The sequence below is a fragment of the Thamnophis sirtalis genome, unplaced genomic scaffold, assembly GCF_051295495.1.
Source record: "Thamnophis sirtalis isolate CommonGarterSnake01/CBP01778 unplaced genomic scaffold, rThaSir2_p1.2 scaffold_4, whole genome shotgun sequence".
In the NCBI taxonomy this organism is placed as follows: domain Eukaryota; kingdom Metazoa; phylum Chordata; class Lepidosauria; order Squamata; family Natricidae; genus Thamnophis; species Thamnophis sirtalis.
In genome coordinates, this window is record NW_028261384.1 from 9,738,863 (window position 1) to 9,763,391 (window position 24,529).

At 38.7% G+C, this 24,529-nt stretch overlaps 1 protein-coding gene across 14 annotated transcripts in view; it reads right to left on the minus strand.

Annotated features, from left to right (window-relative positions):
• Nucleotides 1-226: 226 nt before the first annotated feature.
• The window catches only part of KMT2C (lysine methyltransferase 2C), a 167,606-nt gene continuing 143,303 nt past the window's right edge, over nt 227-24,529 (minus strand). For 11 of the 14 annotated variants that reach the window (XM_014076029.2, XM_087712464.1, XM_014076030.2 and 8 more), the window contains 18 exons: nt 22,753-24,465; nt 21,660-21,869; nt 20,385-20,549; nt 17,783-17,924; nt 16,549-16,687; nt 15,109-15,287; nt 14,758-14,894; nt 13,063-13,315; nt 11,307-11,446; nt 9,758-9,865; nt 7,720-8,836; nt 6,634-6,770; nt 5,800-5,942; nt 5,361-5,529; nt 4,419-4,535; nt 3,677-3,750; nt 2,849-2,957; nt 227-1,982 (listed from right to left, as the gene is read on the minus strand). In XM_014076029.2, coding sequence (XP_013931504.2) covers nt 1,890-1,982; nt 2,849-2,957; nt 3,677-3,750; nt 4,419-4,535; nt 5,361-5,529; nt 5,800-5,942; nt 6,634-6,770; nt 7,720-8,836; nt 9,758-9,865; nt 11,307-11,446; nt 13,063-13,315; nt 14,758-14,894; nt 15,109-15,287; nt 16,549-16,687; nt 17,783-17,924; nt 20,385-20,549; nt 21,660-21,869; nt 22,753-24,465 — 5,145 coding nt within the window. In that variant the 3' untranslated portion in view covers nt 227-1,889. The remainder of the gene's footprint in view (nt 1,983-2,848; nt 2,958-3,676; nt 3,751-4,418; nt 4,536-5,360; nt 5,530-5,799; nt 5,943-6,633; nt 6,771-7,719; nt 8,837-9,757; nt 9,866-11,306; nt 11,447-13,062; nt 13,316-14,757; nt 14,895-15,108; nt 15,288-16,548; nt 16,688-17,782; nt 17,925-20,384; nt 20,550-21,659; nt 21,870-22,752; nt 24,466-24,529) is intronic. The other 3 variants (XM_087712460.1, XM_087712459.1, XM_087712468.1) reach the window with 3 other exon arrangements.

Below are 24,529 nucleotides of genomic sequence, written 5' to 3' on the forward strand. Positions count from 1 at the left end.
GGAAAATATTAAAATATTTATAGATGTAAAATATTTTATTTGTAAATGCCAATTTTCTAAATTTGTTTCCACAAATTTCAAAGCCCATAACACTCTGTATACTTCAAAAAATCATTTTTGCCAACATTAGATAACTATTATACAGAACAGAATAAAAACCTGTAAGACAAATACTGGTAGGATGTTGGAATATTGTACAAGAGAAGAAAAATATTCAAGAAACAAATTTCATACAGCTATTATCAAGAGAAAAATATATACAATGATTTATTCTGTAAGATAAAAATACATCATGCCATATACATTACAAGTTCAGACCTGTATCACTGAATATACTACCAGTTTTACAGTCCACTTTAGCTGTGCACACAAAAAAACTTCATTTTTTTAATATTTAGACTGTGAAGTGTCAGTACCAGAATTAAAAGTACAAAATAAAAAAGCTAACCTGGTTCAAAATGTTGATTAGGGTTCTACAAGCAAACACAAAGTGTTTATTTTTTTAAAAGAAATGTAAACAAAAACAATTCATACAAACACATTTTAAATTACTTTTTTTTCCTCAAAATCCTATTGGCAGAGTCCTGCAGCTGAAAGCACAATTCCTATAATTTTTTTCCTTGATTTTACTTTTCAAGAAGGCAGCTATTGACTTACGCTCTCACTACACATTCCTAGTTTCATTACATAATTTTAGTGTAAGCTGAACAGTTCATATAATCTCCACTATTTCTGTTGGAAAACAAAATCAATGTTCAGCATCTAGTTTGGGTGGTTTTAGCAGTTATTCACAGTTATCACATATTCTACACACACAAAAAAACCTGATTTAAGAAATAGGGATGTAACAATATAATACAAATAAAATAGATCAGCCTAAGTTTCCTCAAACATCTACAAAAACCACTGCTGTAATTTACATGCTGTCTAATCAATCTGAAGGGCTGCTTTAAAAAAAAAGTCAATACAGCATAACTGAGCCTGCTTAAAAGATTAAAAAAATAAAGTAAAATCTCTCTTAAATTGAGATTTTGGTTACCCATGACAATTGTAATGACATGTTTAATACATGAAATCATATTGTAACATCCCTATTAAGTTTAATAAGCACCCGAACTGCTGCAAGATCTGGTAGCATTTGGTCAATTCCTATTTTTTATACTGAACTTTTATCCTCAAAATATTTACATTTTTTGTACAAAGTAACAGGGTTTGTTAGTTCTGCAGGTAACAGCAGCAGCTTGGCTTCTAACTTTTCCTTTTAAAAATAGCTTCATTCACTTATTCAATAATAAATACAAAAAGTTTCTCTTATTTTACAGAAATCAAAACTACAATAAACTGACTCATGGAATCAAGTATTTTAAATGTATTTTAGTGCAAGTTATTTTTCCCTTAGCTCTATCCCTAAGGAAGTCATTTCAGTACATTCCTTGTTCAGTGGTGTCTACGTTTTTAATTTTTTTTCCTGTTTTTAGAGGGCCTGCCCCTTTAGTAAGTAAGGCTGTGGCCAGCACTTTGGATATCTCCCTTACGCTGGTGATTTCAGTCTACATTCATTAGTGCCCCACTGCCCTTCAGCAGGTCAGCCACAGCTTCTCTGCCCGAGTCTGATTTCTCTTTAGTGAAAAGAAATTTATCTTTTAATGAAATCAAAAGTGCTGGACTGGTCTGGAGATCAGTTTCCATTCTGGGTGCCTGGAAGCCAGGCCTAACTCCATATTCTGCCAGCTGGCTTCTGGTGCTCACTTTACACTGGAGTAGAAGAGATAACTTGAGAGAAGTGATTGTTTTCATACACATAACACATCCCCACCCTGCAAATGAACAGCATCAAAAATCACTTCTTCCTTGGGACACGCAGCCCTCAGAGGGAGTAAGGAATGCATCTAGTTCATCCATTTTCGGCAGTTTACAGCCCCACAGTGACATGCAATCTTGTGCTGGTCATCTTCAAAATCAAATTTATAATCATAACACAGCTGAAATGAAAATAGCTTTAATTATTATTCCAGAATTAAAAGATAGATGCATTTTCAACATAAACTTCTCTATAAAAATGAGATTTATACACAATCTGTTTATGTTTATCCTACCTTTTTATAAATAACTCAAGGTAGCGAGCATGTTTAATAACCCTTCCTCTTATTTTTCCCACAATAGCAACCCTGTGAGGTGGGCTGGGCTGAGAAAGAGGGAAAGTCCCCTGGCTGGCTTTCATGCCTAAGGCAGGATTAGAACTCACCACCTCATTTGTAGCCTGGAGCCTTAACCACTAGACCAAGCTGGCCTATAAACAACCCAACCCTATAATAAGGGGCATGAAACAACTGTCTTAAAAGAGAAATAATCTCAGGACACCCCTAGAATATTGTTTTTAGTTCTGGAACTATTGGATATAATTCAGGTCCTTCCTTATTATTTCCTGGACAAGGTTTGCTTCTGAATTGTTTTTTTTTTAAAAACATATTATTTCATTAACGTGTTAATTCAATCTCAGTTCATTGCCCTAAAGGGGACATAACTCCCCCTCCCAACCAATGCCTTCGGCCTGCATTTTAACAAAGGGCAAATTGCTCCAGCTGCTAAAGTGTCCTCTGCCAAAAAAAAAATTCCCTTCAGATCATAAACATGCCAGTCTTCAATAAATAAACAAAAATGCATTTCAGATGGGAAACTGCTTTCTGTAGAAACTCTTAAGGTTCCTACAGACTTTGCCTTCAGCCTAGAGAGCAACAAGATTCTGTCTACCAGCCATCGATACCGAGTATTTTGTTCGTTGCAAAAAAGAGCAGAATATTCAGTATATGAAAAAAATGTATGGTACTAAAAGCCATATAAACCATACCTCTTCCCCTTTCTGGATTCTCCGGTTAGAGCTAATTATGATTTTATGTCCCCGTTCAAAGGTTACCACTTCAGCCACACAGTTGGGTGCACAGGAATGGTTAATGTACCTATAAGGTAGGGGAGAGAAGAGAAGGGTAGATATTTTATATATTGTACCATAATTTTACTATATGAGACTTTGAGCAACGAAAGATAAATTTATGTATTTAAAGTTAGGAAATGTGACAAGGTTGCAATATAAGAGGAAGGTACTTCTGGTGATAAAGTAAATACCAACTTAGGCTGCTGTGAAGGTTTTTTTCAAAAATAAACAGGTCGTGGATGTCTCGTGCCCTGTTTGTCAGGAACCCAGGGCGGCATATACAGCACACCTTCCTCCAATCTTTCCCACAATTACCCCGTGCAGATAATGGGCTGAGAGAGTCCTTGGCATAAAGGCACTTAGTGAGCTTCCAAGGCTGAATTTGACTCATTCTAATCCAACACTGGGGCACGACGGCTCAGCCATTAAAGACACTAAGTATGTCTGTGGGAGAACTTACAGCCCGAGTTCAAGACCTGAGTTCCACACAACAGGGTGAGCTCCTGTCCCAGCTCCTGCCTACATTTGAAAGCATGCAAATGTGGGTAGATTAATAGGTACCACTTTGATGGGAAGGGAACAGTGTCCCATGCGCCTTTGGCCTATAGCCACATGAACATGGAAACTCTCTTCGGACAAGGCTGGTTCCCTCAGCCAAGAAATGGGGATGAGCACCCACCCCACTAAAGTTGGACATGACTGGACAGGGGAAAACTTTATTAGTTTCCTTCTAGAACTACCCACCTTGCAGGACCTCCAGTCAATGTGGCATCAATAACATGATCATTATCAATGCGGAACATGTATACTCCACGATTCTGTGGAGAGAAAATCAGAAATGAGAGAAAAAAAGGACTAAGCCAGTATAACAAGTATTAATATTCAAAGATATGATATGTAGCCATCCTGAATTGCAATTACAATCCAAGTGCTTATTAAAACATTGGAAACCTTAATGTCTTTTTCCAAAAAAGTAGCATTCTTGCTAGGATTTTGAGAATAGAAACACCAAAAATGAAAGTCCAAGGAAGGCTCAAAAATATCTTAATCACGTTTAGCCTCCATAAATGAAAGAATCAAACGTTGCTGTGGCTGGTTCACAACAAACTTCCTTTATCTGAACACTTAAAAGACATGCACGCACGCACACACAAACACCTGGTGCTTCAAGATAGGTAAGGCAGATAGTGAGATAGCTAAAGATATAGACTGATAGATGATGGACGGACGGATGGATGGATGAAGAGAAAAAGAGATAACCAGTCAGTCAGACAGCTAGCCTTTCCCTTATTTAGGGCACTTAGGATGATGTTATCAATGAAAATACAAATATTATTAAAATCTACATGAAAACCTATATTTAAAATTTTTTAAAGTAGTAATTAGCACCAAGGGCCTTAATGAAACCCATGGAACTCTTGTCCTCATTAGCTCCTCCATGTCCCACAAAGCTTGAAATACAAATGCTTCTTGTCTTAAGGAGTACCTGAGATTCATAAAGCTTCTCCTTCCTGTTGGCTACTTCATTGCGAATGATGGTTCCAATATATTCAATTACCATAGTGTGCTTTTCAATGTCTCTAGCAGCATATAAACCCAGGCCCTGAAAAGGCAGGAATGATTTGGTAATAGAGCACATCAGTGGCCTCTTCTGCTGATTTAAATAGATCTCAAAATCTCAGCATGTCCACTTAAGATATTTTAATAATCCTATAATTCTTTTCAACTAATGCTACAATGATTACAGGTAGTCCTTGACTTATGACAGTAATTGAACCTGAAATTATGGGGATAAAGTGTGGTCACTAATCAGGTCACCACATAATTGTGCCAATTTTACGACTTCAAAGAATGCCAAAGTCATAAAGTCAATGCCACAGCAAACCCATTATATCCAATGGATGGGTATTGTTTTTTTTTGCCAAAAACAAGAGGTAAATTGTGGTTTATTGGGTGTGTGTGTGTGTTTGAATTAAATCGTGGTCGTGTGACCAGGGATGATGCAAATGGCTGTAAATGCCAAGTGCATGAAATATGATCATGTGATCACGGGGGAGGGGGAACACAGGTCATCAGAACTTTGAAACCAGGCCAAAAGTAGCTACGGAAAGGCTTTTCATAACTTCAAATGGTAGCTAAATGACCGGTCCTAAGTGGAGGACTATCTGTACTGAGAGAAAAGTCCCACTATGTTCAATGGAGATTAATCACTTGCAATTTAATGGAGTTGTTCAAGTAGGCAGTATACAGATGCTAGTAATAAATAAACAAACAAACAGTGAGTTCCAATGAAGGATAAATTAGCATGAATATGTAAATGAAACAAATAATAAATATAAAATATGCTTATTAAATAAGTATTATTTTTAAATACATCTGGTATTTTCCACACAAAAATATAGTTAATACTTTCCTGGTCCAAACTGACCTGAATACGCGATCGTGCCAAGTAGACATTGGACTTCCATTCAGTCTTCATTTTCCGATACTGAGAAGACTTTGAATGAACAAACTGCTTACTGTAAGGTGCATTTAGTTCTCCTGTCACTGTGCTCTGAAATGACTTTGAAGTGCTGGTGCTATTCAAGGTATGAGGCCTGCAGCAAAGGGTCACAGAACAGAAGGAACAGAGAAGGAAAACTGAAGATCTCTCTGAATGTTGCAATGTTCTGAATCATAAAACAGCTCCTAGATAAACGGACATTCAAAGCCACCTAGCAGAGACATTAAAGCAGCTGCCCCCCAACTCGGACGGGCCACATACACAGCCAAAGACAGCAGGGTTTGTAAGCAGCACACAGAAGCACAGGTATCCTACGGAAGCCTATAAACCCTGGGCTGCACTATGTGAATTTAAAAGAAAATACCTTAACACAAACCTCTTGACATGGCTGCTCATTTTGGGCTCAGAACGAGCGCAGCCAGTGGGGTTGATGGCGAGAGGCAGCTCCATGAGGGGGTTTCGGCCATAACGGAAGGTGTAACGCTCACAGGCCTCAACCCCAGGAAGCTGTAACACAAGAGAAATCCAGGTCATTGGAACTGCAGAAGAGCCAAAAGAGCAGCCTTTGATACTTGAAACAAAACAATCTTCTTCACGGTGATGAAAAAGGTACAAAGAGCGCATTAAACCATTTCCCGTTTTTCTTCTTCTATTTTCTTTAAGAACATAGAGCCCCAAACAGGTAGCACAAAGACCCATTCTGATTTTTCTTCAGCAGTCTACAGGTTTCGACTACAATGCAGAAAGGAGGAGTTTACTTCAGGGTAAAATGTCCCCGAGATGAGAAATATTTTAGGGCCGGTACATTCTGTACTGCTGGAGATTGTGGGAAGTATTATTTATTAATTAAATGAATATGCCATTACTGCTGAGCAACTCTGGCAGTTCGAAACTACACACCTGGATTTATTTTCCTTCTTTACATTCCCACTGCCACTATACCAGCAATCAAGGAAAGGGCTCTGACTTATTTCCACAGAACAGAAAGAAAGAGTTTCTGTGTATATGCCTGTGTATCTGTCTCTCTATGTTTATTTGTTCTAAGGATGAATTCCAGCTTTTGTTACATTCTGCTGTTTCAACTACAGCACTCTTCTCTAATGTATTCTATAAACAATTGCCACCAATGCCAAATTCTGACCATTACTAAGCAAGAATTGATGAAGATTCAGCCTGGCACCATTGCCCAAACACTCACTGATTCAGCTATTCTAGCCACTGCAGAGACAGTCAGGCCAAAAAGATCTTCGCCCTTGAGATACACAGGGAATAGCTGGAGCATTTCGGAGGTTTTCCGTATAGATGCAACAGGCTCAAGGATTTTATCCCAAACATCTGTACAGGGAAAAATACAATAAACAATACAGAAAGAGAACTGAATGCTTTGCTCTATTTATTATCAGGACATTATTTATGATTAGGATAGGAAATTTATTATAAGAATCAGACTAGATTTTATATCTGCTTTGGAAGTAATACTGGAATATAAAATATAGAGGACAAGGCTTAAGAAGTTATGGTTATATGCCTCCCCGAAACAGGTTTTAATAGTGGGTATTTCCTCAAGAAAGTCTATATTCATTGTACTATTTATTTTGGTCAGATGTTGCAAATTAAAATGCAATCACAAGTGACAGTGACAATGGTAATTAACATTTTCTAAAGATATTTATCATGGGAAATAGCCTTATGTATTATTGGGATGAATTCCTCAATAATTTTCCTTTCCAGGTCTAGGTACATTCCTAAGCTACTATTAAATCAAGATCAGAATTTCTCAAACAATCTTCCCCTGGCTAGGAGTTTCCTTAAAGGCCTGAGGGGTGTAGCGGATTTTAAATGATGGAATGGGAACCTTCCAAAGCAAGATAATCAAATCCTGGTGATTTTAGGCTGGTTTTGCTATCAGCTTCCAGAAAATGAAGCATGACTATAAAGAAGGTATAGTAATATGAAAAAGAAAACACACACTCCTTTTGAGTTTTACATATCAGGACATAGTAAAAACCATCTTGTCCTTAGCTGTTCTTAAAAGTGCACCCTCAGATTCATGGCATATTCCACCTTGACATCATTTATGGTTTCTCCATTTTGGCTTTCTTTTTGTAAAATAAAAAGCATTTGCTTTTTTCACATGAAGTGAAAGTAAATAAATGCAGTGCTTAGAAAAACTATCTCAGAAATAGGCAAGCTGCTTTCCTCTGGGTATTTAGACATCAACACCTCTCAATTCAATCAGATCTCCCTGGCCTAGCATGACTAGGGTTCCCAGGTTTTCATTTACCTTCTGGAGTCAGGCCGGTCAGAATCATATCTTCGTGTCCTTGCTCAATCACCCTGATCACAAACAAGGGGAAGCCATCCTTCTCTTCAATGGAACACAGGTAGCGGGAACGGCGGTTAGTGTATCGTATGCTCCAATACAACCGGCTGGCCTCAAACCCCACTGGGTAGAGCACCTTTGAAGAGTGGAAGGCAACCATCTGGTGGGGCAGCAGCTGACCGATACTGTGAAAGATCAGGCTCCCCACCCGGAAGGTGTGCTCACGGTCCCCCCTCTGTACGATGCTAGCGATCTGTCGGACTTCATCCCGTTGGACGTAGACTCGCCTGAAGACCGCAAAATAACTGAGTTCTTGCTCATGAGTGCTCTTCGGTTTGTGCATTGGGCAAAGCATAGTTTTGTCTTTGAAAAACATGCATTGTGCTTTAATGGCACAGGTGAAGTGATAAACATTGGTGCACCTTAACCTGTGGCAGCCGCTGGTAGCACCCATCTTGTGGCAGAACACGCATTTCATTTGCAAGCCCCTTCGCAGAGCAAGCTCAACATTGATTAAGGCACCAGCTTGTGTCTCATAGACCTCAGTAGACCAAAGAGCGCAGTTCAAATGAACCCAGAGGTCTAAATCCAGATTCAGAAGCCTGGCTGGCCCATCAGTTAGCCCATCGCCCTCTTCATGGCAGAAACAGCATTTTCGGTAGTCTTTCAGGGAAGGATCAGGTTTAAGGGTTGTGCCCAGTTTCTTGAGAAGCTCATCTATCTCCTCTTCACAAGTGGGTTTGAACGTTCCTTTAGGAATCACAATCTGTACATTCCATTTTTTCCATTTCATTCCTTTCCATTTCTTGTTCGCCGGTCGACAGTCATCAAGGCCATTGGGAACAGTTCTTAAGCGGGGTTTCAATTTCACGGTTACTTTAAGTTCTTCTGGTTTGGGCTCCACTTTGGCAGCTTCAAAGGCAGGAGGAAAAATGATGAGGGGTGATGAGGGGGGAGAATTCTTTTCCTGCAGTTGAGGGAGGCAGTGAACGTCAAACGTGGAGATGTTGGTACTATATTGGTGGAAACTTTTTGGAGGTTCTTTCATTGGAAATTGGATTTCAGGAGGGACAGATTCCTGAGAAATAATCAGAACAGCGGTTAAAAAGAGATTCATAGCAAAAGTTATGTGCATGCATTATTGGAATTAGATCACAGTTTTGTACTAATAACAGAAGTTTGCATGGTTTAATAATCACTTTGCAAGACTTGGCAGTTTCACAATTCAGAGCTGAGAATATTAGAATAATGTTTAAGGAAATAGAATTGCAAATAGCTTAACCAAAAGGATCTCTGGTTTTTAAATGTATGTATAAGATCTTGATACAACGCATAAGTCTGTACTATCATTGGGATTTCAACTTATCTTGTACCAGGTTCAGAAAATGCAAAAGATATCTGAATAGATGGTTATGTATCCATATTATATTCTTTCTTTGTTATGTACAGTCCGATCTGCTGAAGATATGAACTATTATTAATGTCAGCAGCATCTATTTTGTTGGCAAATCTGGGTGTTCTTATTAAACACTGTGTGAGTGGGAATGACAATCTGAAGTAATTTAATTTATTTATAACTTTTAACCCACTTTTATTTAATGAAATTCTAGTGTACCAGTTATATTTTTCCCATTAGTATGATAGATCCCAACATTAATTGCAAAATTTTGTAAAGTATGACTAAAGAGCTATGAGATGTACAGTAAATGTTTGAAGAGATTCACTTTACATAACATCTAGAATATAATTAAAATAATTATATCCTAAAGAGTCCAAATTTTCCCTTCAGAATAGATTCATATATAATTTGATTTTCATATTTTAAAACACTTTAAAACATATATACAGATCCTGTGTGAAAAATCTTCACTGCAGATGGATGCAACAAATGGAAAACAAATAAATATATCTGATGTTAAACAAACTGAATTGCTCTTGATCTTCTAGATAATTTTTAATTAAAATGTTATATTAAAGCAGTGTCATGGTAAATATTTACCTTGCTTTCTGAACTTTTTGCTTGCATGGAGGCTGAATAAAGAACTAAGCAATTGTTACTACAGAAGACAATGTCTTTCTCTATTCTCTCAGACTTTTCCTTGGAATCCTAAAAATAAACAAACCGAAACAAAGCAATAAAATAAAGTCAGAAACATCAAGATCTTCCTTATCTGTAGGAAGCTTATATTAAAACATGATTTTGTTTGAATTTTTTTTTTATGTTGGACTGGAAAAATATTCAACAAATAAAAGTTGCTCTCCAACATACAGAATACTTAAATGTTACTAATAGAAAAAAATATATTGTGTTATGATTACTTGCTTAGCTGGTTGTTAACTAGTAATAAATATAATCACAGGCCAAATAAAAATTAATAGATGGTAGAAAATTGAGGACATGCCAATTATCTTGGAATATTTTTGTATTTATAGTGGGAATACATTGACATATTTCTATTTTTATGCCACTTAAATGGAAGAAATATGATCCAGATTAAAGGAAAACAAATAACAGTGCTATATAAATCATTCCTGTACTGAGATCATTTACTGGTAAAAGAGCAAATTTTTACATTAAATAAAGCAAAACAAGCAGCGCTAAGACAGTTTTCTCAACCTTGGCATTTTAAGATACTTGAACTTTTGACTTCCCGATTTCCCCAGCCACGATGTTTGAAGAAGAGTTCTAACACTTCAGGTATGTAAAACTTTCTGAACTCAAAATGGATATTTTCATCCTTCTGTACTTGATCAAAAGGACAGCACGGCCTTGAACAATCTAAAGTATTTTCATAATTCATTTTGTGAATTATGACTGAACTGTCCTCCCCCCCCCCCCCCCGCCTTCCCGGTCCAAAGTAAGTACAAATGTAACTGGGCTTCATCATGTTTTTACTGCTACTGCCTTAGACCAGGTAAAGTAACACTGTAGTAAAATCCTGTAGTAAAAAATAAAATAATTTTATTAAATGCATAATTTCAGTTAGAGTTCATGTGGATGGACTGTAGTGACTTCTGTTGCAGACTTACAATACAGACAGAAGAAGGTAGGACACAAAGAACAAAGAACAACAATACTTCTTTCCTATAAGTTCTTGAAAAACATTTTGAAAATAATCCTCTTGGTCAATATCAATGCAGGTTAGTCACTGGGAAGTAGTTAGCATGGCCTCCCCATCTGGCCTTGGATTAAAAAAAACAAGGAGCTTGCTTTGATTCTTTGTTGTGCCCTATCCCTGGAATATCTGATACATTTCAAGTTTTATTCAGGTAAAATATAGAGCATTCAATGGATTTCAAATTTTATCTGCTAGAACATAGTCAACAAGAAACAGAATATTCCCAACCCTCATGTACTCTTACTACTATAAGGCAGGGCTGTCAAACTCCCGGCCCATGGACCAGATGCGTCGTGTGCTGCTTACACCCGATTTAGTGAAGGGGGGAAAATTGCAATACATCATGTGACAACACCATGATGATACGAGTTTGACACCCCTGCTATAAGGGGAAAACACAATTAAAAATGGAGGTCATTACAGACATACCTGTTTCAGGAAATGTAGTTCTTTGAAAGATTTTCGTACTCCACTCCCCAGTACTACCACTTTACAATGAGAACACCACTGTGACCTTAATGCTGAACCATCCACAACATTTGGACTTTGTGCTTTATAACCTGACAAAACTGAAGATGAGACAAATACAAATTATTTTAATATATGCATCATTCTACTGTAAATATTCTTATGCCTCCAAATACCTGCTCCATTATCACTAAATTGATTAAATTTATATGCCACCCATCTCACTATCAAGAGATACTAGGCAGTTCACAATGTTATAAATAATGGCATAAAACAGTTAAAACATCAAAAGATTAAAACATTGGACAGCAAAGTTAAAACACTAAGTTGACAACAAAGTGAATAAAACAATCAACGTATACATGGGGTGGAGGTGGGATCTTCAACTTATGCCCTAAATGAGATGCCCTATCAGGGCGCCAAGCTATTTGACAGAACTCGGTCTTCAGACCCTTTCAGAAGGCCAAGGAGCGCGCGGGGTAAGCAGATTTCACCTCAAGGGGAATAATGTTTCAAAGGTTAGGTGCCATGGCAGAAAAGGCTCTTCTCCTATATTCCACCAATCATAATTCCTTAGCAGAGGGGATTTGGAGTATGGCCCCACTATCAGACTGAGTGGGGGGGGACTAAGATGGCTTCACAGAAATTAGAATAGCAGAGTTGGAAGAGACCTTGGAGGTCTTCTAGTCCAACCTCTTGCTTAGGCTGGGAACCTTACATCATTTCAGACAAATGGTTATCCAATCTCTTCTTGAAAACTTCCAGTGTTGGAGCATTCACAAAGAAGAGGGAGCACACTATTCTCCAAAGCCCCTGAAAGCAGGGCAAGAAACAATAGAAATCTATTAAGGAGAAAAAAAAACTGGAATTAAGGAGAAACTTCCTAATAGTGAGGACAATTAACCAATGGAACAACTTGCCACCAGAAGTTGCAGGTGCTTCATCACTGGAGGTTTTTCAGAAAGGACTGGACAGCCACTTGTCTGTATACAGTCTCCATATCAGTTAATAATCAATCCTTAATGCAACATCCCATCCTATCTAATTTAAAGTTAGTTTTCAACTTACAACTACAATTGAGCCCCAAATTTCTTTTGCTAAATGAGAAAGTAGTTAAAAGAGATTTGCTCCATTTTACGACCTTTCTTCCCACAACTATTAAGTGAATCATTACAGCTTAGTAACATATTTGTTAAGTGAATCTGGCTTCCCCATAAATTTTGCTTGTCAGAAGTTTGCAAAAGATGATCACTCGACCCCAGGACACTGCAGCCATCCTAAATACAAGCTAGTTGCCAAGTATCCAAATTTTGATCATATGACCATGGGGATTCTGCAACAATCATATGAAAAATAGACATGTCACTTTTTTCAGTGCCATAACTTCAAATGGTCACTAAGCAAAAGGTCGTAAGTTGAGAACAACCTATCTATGCATTGTCCTTCTTGGTGTTTATTTTTTTCAGTATCTCCTGTAGCAGTTTGGAACTAATCACAATTAATGACTGATATCAGATCAGTTCCCTCGGAAGCAGAATAACATCCAATCCTACAAATCGTTTATCAGAATTCAATTGATATTACTGACAAAAATAAAAATGTAATAAATAAATATTTACTCTTTATCTTGAAATCCCGTGTTTTTTTTTAAACCTTCAATGCTGAGTTTAACTTCTTATTTATTAGCAAAATATTAGCAGGTCACACACTGACTCACCATTTCCACTTGATAAAAATGGGGCGTTGTGTGGCTTGAGCCCATAAGGCCCTGTCAGTCCAGGAGGGCCAAAGGTTCCTGACTGAGGACCATGAAGTAGTACATGTTGCCTGTACTCAAATGCTGGATTAGTTCTGTGTGGATTCATTATTCCGATGGATGATGGAGCATCAGATGCAGTGCTAATTTCATAGCTGTTTGGGATTCTGACATGCAGAAGATTGGAGAACGCAGCCACCACACTACCAATATTCTGGAGTGGAGAAAAAATAAGTGTATAGTTGCTTTGCTGTTAATAAGATACATATAGTCCTCACTTATCAACTGTAATTGGATCTAGGAACTCCCGTCACTTAGCAATGTCACATCACAATGGACATTCTGGCAGTCCTAGTTACCCCCTGTTGTGTCGCAGCATCCCACAATCACATGATTACCATTTGCAACTTCCTGCTGGCTTCCCTCTTGCCTTTATCAGAAGGTGTCAGTGAAGGTTATAAATAATCGTGTGACTATGAGGACTCTACAACTTCCAAAACATTAATTTGTCATAAGTCAGATAGCATATGCTTGGAATTAAAAAAAATCCTCCCATAAATAAAAATTAAATGATGGTGATAAAACTCAGTTGAAAGGGAATAGTAGAATCAGACTCCCATTTACTGACGAGTGATTAAGAAGCAGAAAAGATTTTAGGAATATATAGGCAGTTTTAACACATAATGCATACATAAAGTTTTTCAAGACATCAGAGTTAAGACTGGGGCTTTTCATTTTGGATATAAATACCATATTTTTCAGAGTATAAGACACATCCTTTTCCATTAAAAAAGAAGTTGAAAATCTGGATGCGTCTTATACACAATACAGCATTTTTGGGCTCCCAAAACCCCGCCCCATTCACCAAAATGGCTGTGCATAGCCTTTAGGAGGCTTCCAGAATGCTCCTGGGGGGCTGAAGAGGGCAGAAATGAGCAAAAAAACGGGACCGTTTTTGCACCCCCAGGAGCACTCTACAAGTCTCCTAAAGGCTATGCATGCCTTTTTTTGGATGAAAAATAGGTTGTTTTGTGAAAAACGGGCCCTTTCTGGGAGATCTGCAGAATGCAAAACCTTTTTTTAAAAAAATTGCCTCTTCAGAATCTTGGTGTGTGTTAGACTCCGGTGCATCTTATACTCCGAAAAACATGATAATCCATGGTTAGGGTAAGCAGCCATCTTTCCTGATCATATCAAATTGTTTAGAATGGTGAAATCAAACTGGTCACACAAGTAATAAATTGGCAAATGCAATTCAGGACAAGAATGTATAAAATAATGCATTTAGTCCACAAAATCCTAACTTTAAATTAATGGGATCTGAAATCAGGCTACTAATCAAGAAAGGAATTTTGGAGTGCCAGTGGATAGCTTGAATTAAAACCCAGTAAAAGAAGTGAGTTACAAAATTGGAATGATTAAGAATGTTACTGGTAACCGAATGGCCAATAGGATAATGTTCTTATCCAGCATATAGCAAAGCTGTTGAGCTCAGCTTTTATGACCCTACTACATACAACTCAATGAAACGATACTGAAAGTGCATAGTAGCGTTTAATACAACTGACAGCAGAAATAAAAATTAGCAACCAAGACATCAATAGCACACTGAGGACGGCACCCAGCCTTGTCCATCTAGAGGTGTGGTACCTTTACCTCTGCAGCTGTAGGATGCAAAGTAATGGCAATGGACACAAGCCCAGATTCTGTGTTATTTGGGGCAAGTCCAAGTTGAGAACTGAAGAAAGTTGAACAAGGCTCCATTTTGATGAAATTTTGCTTTGCCTCTGAACCTTAAGAGAGAAGAAATTGAACTTTAAGTCACTTTGGAATGTGGTTAAACTGCAGTGTTCCCCAACCTCAGCAACTTTAAGATGTGTGGGGTTCAACTCCCAGAATTCCCCAGGCAGCCATGCTAGCTAGGGATTTCTGAAAACTGAAGTCTACTCATTTCACTACTGGGTTAGAGAAATCAATATATTTGTTCAGAATAAATGTTGGCTTTACCCTTTCCAGAACTTGTTGGCAGAATTGGAATGACAGGAGATGGAACGGACTGTGGCATCTCTTCTTTTACTGCTGATAGATCTGGGTACCTGCTTATTTCCATGCCCATGACGCTCTCAGGGGAAGAAGAAGGAACAAAGCTATCTGGACTTTCTCTATCATCACAAGGATCCTGAATCCTAAGACACACAGCAAAACCAGGACACTTGTAAGTATGGTTCACATATACAAAGAGCAAACAGGTGATTCATGAAGTTGACTGCAAAGTGGGGCACTTTCAAATTTTTCCAAAACCAAATTTATTAGGCTTTTTTTATAGCCAAAATATGCTAACAGTGCAAAGAAGTGTGATGTAAAAAAAATAATAACACTACAGTATATGTTATCTATTGATAAGCACACTCACTTACTTTAGCTGTTAATTCCATTTTTTAATCTTCCAGTGATTGTACAATCCTGTGCTTACAAGTAATTTATGTGGAAAACAAAATAAAGAGCATTTCAAGAATAAGATCTCAATCTCTTCCCACACAAGCTACTATCTCCCTGATATTTATTATTTTTAATTCTCAGTTACCTGACTAGACCAGTGGTCTCCAACTCTCGGGCCAGAGCCCACTACTGGGCCAGAGCCTGTTCAAAACTGGGTCACAGGAGACATGGGCAAGTGAGTGTGTGAGAAGGTTCACTTCGCGCTCGAGAGGATGACAATTGTGCTTGCGTGGAAAGCTCCACTTGTGTGAGTGGATGGCGCTTCCGCTCTTGTGCGAAGTGCCTTCGTGAGTGGAGGTTCACACATGGGCACAAGCGCCACTCAAGTGTCCTCTGTTTGCACATGAGTGCAAGTGCCTGCTGCTTGTAAGAGTGGAGCTTTGCATGCAAGCAGAACCATCTTCTGCTCACGCGAGTGAAACTTTGTGCCTGAGCGCAAGTGCCTGCCATTTGTGCATGGAACTGCATTTGCAAGAGTGGAGGGTGTGTGTGCCTGGCCACTCACATGCCCCTTCCCCCCCAGACTGGGCTGCCAAGCCAGAAAGATTGGGGACTGCTGGACTAGACAACAGTAGCTTTGTAGTCTGGTCCCAGAAACTTGCATTTTCCTTTTTCAGCAGATAAAGGTCATTCCATGACAGAACAGAGTCTAACTCTGATTTTTAAAAATGGGAGAAACAAAATAAAACTGAAAACTATTCTGAATGCTTAAAACTACATAACATATATGAGTTATAAAAATAATGGGCTGAACTAGTCTGAAACTAGTTGTGCTGTCTTTGGGGTGGCTTGTTGAGACATAAATTACAGATATTCCTTTAATTTATAGATCAAAAAAACTTAATAGCAAAAATATCATTATGGGGCAGCAGATTCTGCTCAGTATCAAAACACATGAGCAATATTAAGCACAATACAATGTTAATGCCTTTAAAAAAAGACACCTACCTGAGCTCTTCATGATTGTTATGAGGCGGGGTTGGAAGAGAAGCAGGGACATCCACACTCTTAGGACCCTGAATTATGGCCCTGGCTAACAAATCATCCTGTGGCCTGAAAGGCAGCTGAAACTGCTTTGAACCTAAAGCTTTGGCAACAGATAGGATGCACAGATTAAACAAATGATTTTAAACAGCTACCTGACTGGACTGGATTAATGAAAGCTTACATGCATCTCTGAGGAGCCAGAGAATGTTTTGCTAACATTTAGTAACATCCAACATATTCTATGTGTAGGCTATTCCAGATTCAATTTGGAGAAGGTCATACTTGGACCAAAATATGTTTCTTTTGCCTGAATATGAACATGTGTTTGAAAGAGGCATAGAGTTCCAGGGTAGGTTTACAGGAGAGAAAAGGTAAAGACAGCAAAGATGGGGAAAGGTGAAGCAAGGAAGATGCTTGGGGCAACTAAGAGGAAGGGCAAGTAAATATGGACCAATTGGATTATTTATATTCATTCATTTATTTTAACACCCTATCTTTATTATTTTATAAGCAACACAAGGCAGAGCACATACCTAATACTCCTTCCTCCTCCTATTTTCCCCACAACAACAACCTTGTGAGGTAGATTGGCTAAGAGTGAGTGACTAGCTCAAAGTCATCCAGTCGATTTTCATGCCTAAGGTGGGACTAGAAGTTACAATCTTCTGGTTTCTAGCCTGGACTGTGCTGTATCCGAATTTAACTATGGATGTTGCACTGAAGGAAAGCGAAGTGAAAGGTATGGGTTGATCAGTGGGTGGCTGAAGCAGAGGAAAAGGGCAGGGAAGAATGAGATACATTAACCTTGTCCTATTTGTTTTGCAAGACACTTTAAGAATCTTGCTTGGTTGAAACCTACAAGAATCAAATAAGAACATCTTGAGGAAAAAATAGCATAGTGTTCCTCATTTTCTCTTAATCATAGTTTCCCTAGAAAATCAGGAAACTAAAGCTGGGAGATATTCCATGATGGAGTCGATATTTATGAAACAGTTTTCCCCTGGAAGATAGATTGGTCCTGGCTTTTGTGGCTTCCAAGGTGGAGGTCTTCCGGTTTTTCTAATTAGTTGAGTGAATATAACAAGTATATTATACAACTCTGGTTTTATTGATTATTGCCATCAAGTCATTGTTGACTTTTAGCAACCACATAGGCAGATTTTCTACAAAATGATGTGGATAGCAAACATCTTACCATCAGATCCTCCCAACATTCCAGCTTTGGTAGCAAGTTCTTCAGTTGTTGCAAATCCATTCACAATTTTTTGGCAAGTCACAGGTGGAGGTGTAGGAGGAAGGGATGCTGGAGGTGTAGGTGGATTACTGAGATTATTTTGCTGCACAAGAGAACATATTTTCAATTAGTTTTCTAAAGGATTGGTGGGTAAACCTGCATATTTAATAACAAAACTAACTAGTAGCAATCCAAATGCATACATACTAACTTAGTTCAGACCGAACACCAAGCTATGGTTTCAGTGCTGTGCTAACGAGGTAACAGGGTTTTTATTTGCTTATTTCCACTCTGTTAATAATTACTAGCATAGTAAAGTAACTATTTTTTTTAGTTTTCTTACAACAACTCACCAAACACACAAATTATGACTGGAACTACTTGTAGGACAAATACAAATCACAATTTCCATGTTCTATTTGCCACTCTGCATCAGGTAATCAAAAGCATATATCAAGAAAGGAAAGAAATCAATCATACTGTTTTTTGTTTGAGAACTGGCTCTCCTGGTCTTACTGAGAATAAGGTAAGAAAGCATCTTGTTCAAGAGCAGATTTTAAAGTAATCTTCTGCTAACAGTAGGGCACTGATGAAAGTGAAGCTTTGTGCCAGTGAGTTGATGGGCATACATCAAAAGTCACTCTTTTAACAACTAATCTAGAACTAGAATGGGAGTTATTTGTTTAAAGTTTTCTCATTTGCCTTTTGGGACAATTCTATTTTGCTGGTTTCACCCCCTTTTTTATCTGGCTTTGTTAAGTTTCTCCAGATAAATTGTATCTAATGAACGGGGGGGGGGGGGAGAGACTGTACTCAACTATAGAAATGGATATAATATAGAAACTGGATGTAAATTTTAAACAATGATTTGGAAAGGAGGATTAGAAAACTTTGTTATTAAATATTATGGATGTTTAGCTAGAATAGGACATAAGGATTTAGTGTTAGTGGAGGATCTTATAAATAGTAATTGAAAGGCCAGTATGTGGTTATGTATTAAACTTTGGTATATTTTATGATGAAGGACGCTTAAACAATTATAGTCAAATGAAAATGGAGATATGATGGTGACATGTTTAAATATTTGAGTTAAAATGCTTGAGTTAATATGAAGTATGTTTCTTGACTGTGGAAGAGATGCACGAAAGTCTTTTTGTAACTAACTGATACACTTTCTACAGCATGTAAAGAAGGATTGTGTTTGCTTTTTAAAAAAATTAAAAAAGAAATGCAAGAGCAAAGCAAAAGCCTCCTTAGAACAAGAGCCATGATGCACACTGTAGAACAGGGGTGGGCAATTAATTTTCTCTAAGGGCGATATGAGAAACTGGGCATTGTGGAGGGCTGCTGCCCTGTCCCCCTGCTGCCTGAAGTGGCCCGCAGGCTGTAAAATGCACTAGAAAAAACGGAGGAAATGTAGCTATAATGCATGAATTGTAAGTCAGTGGAAGAACACATGGAAGACAATGATTTACCAACAGATTTCATCCGCACAGTTGTGACGGAGTACAGAAAACACAATGTGAAATGAATGCAATTCACAGTTGGGAAAGAAGTACAATTTTCATCTCATTTCCTACAGTCTTTATAGCACATTCAGTCCACCTGCAGTAGTCAATTCTGTTACCAGTGGGAGACATTCAGGCAATGCTGCCATCTTTATTTATCTTTACTTTTTAGTTAGGGATTTCATATCCTATCATTGAGTTAACTCGTTCCGACATCTCTACAAGCAATATGTAAATTAACCAGTAACAAACAGAAGAACAAAAACAACAGCCATCATGGGGACAAGAGTAACATCAACCTCAGGTATTTCAAAAAATCTTTGAAGACTAGAGAGGCTTTGCTGCTTTCTGGAAGGGACATAACAATAGATTTTGGGAAAATCTCCTGGTCACCAATTACCACTTGCTGACCTCCAAAAGGAGAAACAATTACAAAAGGGCCTTGTGATGGTCTCTTAAATTTATGTAAAATGGACCTAAACCTTTTATTTAATAATACTTTGTCTTTGAAGTAGTAATCCAGGGTGGATTTGTTAATAATCAGAGAGTAGAACTTTCACATGTACATGTGTTTGAAACACATTAAAAGGTTAGTGTTAAATATAAGTTTTCTTTTTCCCCTCTTTTTTTCCTAATGTCTTCCTGCAGGGCCCCCTTTTTTGGTTCAATCAAGTATTGATCCAAAATTGACCAAACGGCTTGTTGCCAGAGCCTGACATTGTAGGCCAGAGAAAATAAATGGTTCAAAGTCACAGATGGCTTTTATGTCTAAAGATGGGACTAGAACTCACTGTCTCCTGGCCACTGGCTCAAAGTCACCTAGCCAGCTTTCACACCTAAAGCGGGGCTAGCATTCATAATCTCCTGATTTCTAGCCTGGTGCTTTAACAGAGCAAACTGGCTCTCTAAGTAGAGGCTTTAGCATGCCACAATTTTTCAGTGAATGGGAAGGAAGAATGAAAAACCTGAGGAACGGTCTATCCTGAGGTATGTAACATAACGAATACCACTTTTCTTATAAAATTTTGAGAGAATTACATAGAAAAATAATACACCTTGTAGATTAGCTGAGAATAGTAATCAGATACCCCATCAAGCGTAGCACTACCGAAAGTTCCCACAAGTCGACTTCCACTACTCTGATGACTGCTACCATATGGGAGGAAGTGGGCGAAGCTCATTCCAATCATTGGCTCCATTAAAGGCAGCAAGGAGAGTTGCTGGGGAAAGATGCATAATTGATCACAATTGATAAATTACAATAAAAAGATTGCTACTTTTATAAGCTTAATACAAGCATTTCAAAGTTTTTCTTATACTACGCAAAATTCTAATTTTTATACATTGTTCTAAACAAAATAAATACTTTTGCTAGAAATAATGACTCCCAAATGCAGCAACTGTCGTGGAAGACTTGGTCTTAATACCATATTTTCACAATTCAGAATGTTCTCAATGAAAATGTATCAATGAAGATCCTTTCATTGTCGTCGTCATTCTATCAAGACTCATCTCCAGATTGCAGTTTTGTTCTAAACTGTCAAGAGTTTTATGGCTGCTATTGTAAAAACTTAACAATAACAAAAAGCTGCTTTAATCTTTTCTCCAAACAAACTTTTTTCTTCATCAGTATATTCTTTATTCCATTTCTCTTTTGTGTCATATCTCTCAGCAGCAAGGACTTTTATTACAGCAGTGATTGAGTATATCACTGGAAAAAATGATAGGTCAGGATAGAAGCAGATCATCCTGAAAAAGTTCTATCTCTGTGTCTATGAAAATTCTCAGGCATGCAAGTCATTGTTGTCCTAAAGGTGCTTTTCCAAGAGGCAACTGGACTTTCTTTGCTTTTTCTTAAAGACGTTTCACTTCTCATCCAAGAAACACAATTGTTTCAGAACAAAAGATGTTTTTTGAATGAGAAGTGAAATATTTTCAAGGAAAAACAAAGAAAGTCCAGTTGCCTCTTGAAAAAAAAGCACCTTTGGACTTCCATCTCTGTGGTTATTAAGAGTCACCATCAACTTGATTACATGATGGCATGCAATCAATCAATCCAATAAAAACTGGTCTATTAGAAGGCTCACAAAGGAGAAAACTATCTTCTGGAATATTTTATAATAAATGCAAGAAGTGGGTAAGAATCAAATGAAACTTAGAAATGTTCAAACCTACTGCATTACTACATGTATAACAGCTTTGAATAAGGAAACATGGTAAAAATAGAAGACAGATACCTAAAAAACCAAATGTAAGATGAAATTTTCAAAGCCTCTTTTTTACCTCTTCCAAAACTTTTCATTATGGATTATACTTTTCAGTGTGCTCACCTGTTTCAACTGCATGAAGGTTTCTGTGTTAGGAAAAACAGTCTGTTTTTCTTCCTCCTCTTTTTTTTTCCTTTTAGGCCGAGATGTTGCTTTTTCACCTGTCCTCTGAGTTCGTTTGTTTCTCTGTTTCTTCATTTCTTGTCCTAAATCTGATCTCTGAACTTGGCTATTACCACAACTTAATGAGCCTTGCAATGGGTTCCCTAATGGCTGGTTAAGGAAAAAGCAAATATAGCGTATCATATCACTTTAATAAAAGTCCTAAATGTTCAAAACTCAGATCCTATAAACACTAAACACTGAATTTCATAGTGAAACTATCTACCTACCTTCCTACCTCCCACCCAGGTCATCTAGTGATATGATCAAATAGATAAATATCAATGGACATATTGTTTAACTGCATCCTCATTTCCCTTAACCAAATTCAAAACCAGCTGTAAAAATTGAAAGAAGGAGAACCAAGCACCCCCAATTTCATGAAAGAATCAGTGTTGGATTGAGGCTGAGCCTCAGAAGTCACAGCAAGTAGCACAAGTCTTTCCCCATTACTGTCATGATTGGAAGATGGCCATTGGCCAGAGACATTGCAATGTTGGAGAGGAAAGCACCTGTTTTAGCAAAGGCAGATAGTCCTCACTAAGCAACCCCAATCGAAGCTGAAAACTCAGATGTTGAGCAACATGGTCACTAATTGAGATGTCACGCAACCATGATGGATTTATATTACTTTCCATTTGATTGTTAAGTCATGTGACCATCACTACTTATTTTACTGCTGGCTTCTCCATTGACTTTGCTTGCTGGAAGCCAATTGTGAAGCGTAGAAATGTTATATGACCGTGGGATGCTGTAATGGTCATAAATGTGAGGACTGTTCATAAAACTACTTTTCAGTGCTGTTGTAACTTCAAATGGCCATTAAAGAGGGCAGACATTAAGCAAGGACTGGCAAGAAATGGCAAAGCTAAATTGCTGAGAAAGATATATCTGTTATCCAGCAACAAATGGTTGTGGACACGGACAAAGTACTTCCTACCAAATATTTTCCAGTGTCCTGAAAGTGAAGCTGTTATTATAAAAAAATGTTTACCATGCTGCTTTCAGCCAATTCCTGTTTTTCGATTAATTTATTCTCCTCAGCATTCTCTGGAAGGTGGAAGCTGCTTTCTGATTTCTGACTGACATGACTGGCGGCTGCTTTGTTCTTAAGCAGGTGCTTGAGGAGTTCATTCCCTGACTCCACTTTTGCAGGTGGGGTGTTGGCAGGTGGTGCCAGATTCTGTGCAGGAGGGGAAAGCTGAACGGCAGCTTTATCATCTTCCACGTCAACATCCCTTTCAGTCTTCATCTTAGACACAGTTTGACTGGAGCACTGATCAACTTCTGCCTTTTCTGGTCCAATTTCTTGAAGGTTTGCAGAGATATCGGCCTTGGCCGTGTCCGTTTCTGGGTTTAGACTCGACGGTTCAGGGGGTTCGTTTTGTGGCAAATTGCTTTCAGCAAGTTGAGCTTTCAGCTCTAAGGATGGCTCACCCTCTGCAGCATTTGGTGTTGCTGCATCTGGCAGCTCTTCTTTCTCAGTTTCTCCCGAGTTGCGTGCAAGCTCCCCAGGAGTGCTAAGAGTTGGAGTGGACACAGCATCCCCAACAACTGGAGTTGGAGGAGCAGTTATATCTGAATGAGGCGTTGATGGTGTATTCACAGAGTCAGTGTCGTCCTCCTTTTTCTTCTTTCTTGTTCTTTTCTTTTTGCCCTTCTCCTCAGGAATGATATCAGAATACAGTTGAATCAGAGACTGGTTTGCTGGATTTGTCCCAGCAAAGTTTGTTGCAGGTGGCAGGCTGGAGTCCTGACCGCAGGGCAGAACACTGCTAGTTCCTGGAGAAACTGCAGGCACACCACTGGCAAACTGGGGCCTAGGCAAGGACTGGGTAAAACTGACTCCAGAAACACTTCCGTGGGACTGCTTAGCAGAATGGTAAGCAGAGCTTCCACCTTGAACTGCGACTGAATCAGGTGCAAAAGGGGAAGATCCTGCCTGCAGCTGCTCACTGCATGGTGGAAAACTGGGAGTGGGAGGAGAGTTTAAGGGCCCTGGTTGCAAAATAGTCCCTATCTGCTGCTGTGGTGGTGGTGGTGGTGGTTGCTGCGGAGACTGCTGAAGGGGCTGTGGTGGTCTCATAAAATCACAAGTTCGATCTGAACCGAGGTAAGGTATTTGAGGGAAGGATGTTCTAGCACTTAATTCGGAGCTCACTGTGCCATGCTGCTCCATTTCCATCCTCTGTTGCAGTGCTCTCTGTCGATCCACTTCCTGCATAAGCTGGATTCGTTGCCTTTCCTGCTGCTCCCGCAAACGCTCTTTTCTCTCTCGTTCCTGGAAGCTTTCGCTAAATGGGTTATTGTCATCAAACTCCACACGAGGTGGGGGGCCGGACTGCACACTGGGGCTGGGGGCTAACACAGGAGCAGGTGTCCCAGGATTAACTGGCAGCTGGGGAACTGAAGGCGGCATTCGTGGTGCATTGTGGGAGAAAAGTACTGGAGTATTTGGAGGTTGCCAGCTGGGCAAGCATGGGATTCTGGGTGGATTGGGTTGGCCAACTTTGTGCTGTGGATGCTGAAGCTGCTGGGATATCATTGGGAAATTCTGCTGGCCTATGGCTGGTGATGACCCTCCAGGGACCATGGGGGGCTGCGAAGCAAGGCCTGGCATCCCTGAATGGGGCCCCATTCCAGACTGCTGCTGTTTTATCCGGTATTCTTCAATCAGCTCTGCATGCTCTTTCTGCTGCTTTCGTATCTGCAAAATTCATTTCTTATTTAATTCTAATATATTTTTTTAATTATCTTTACCCCGCCTTTAT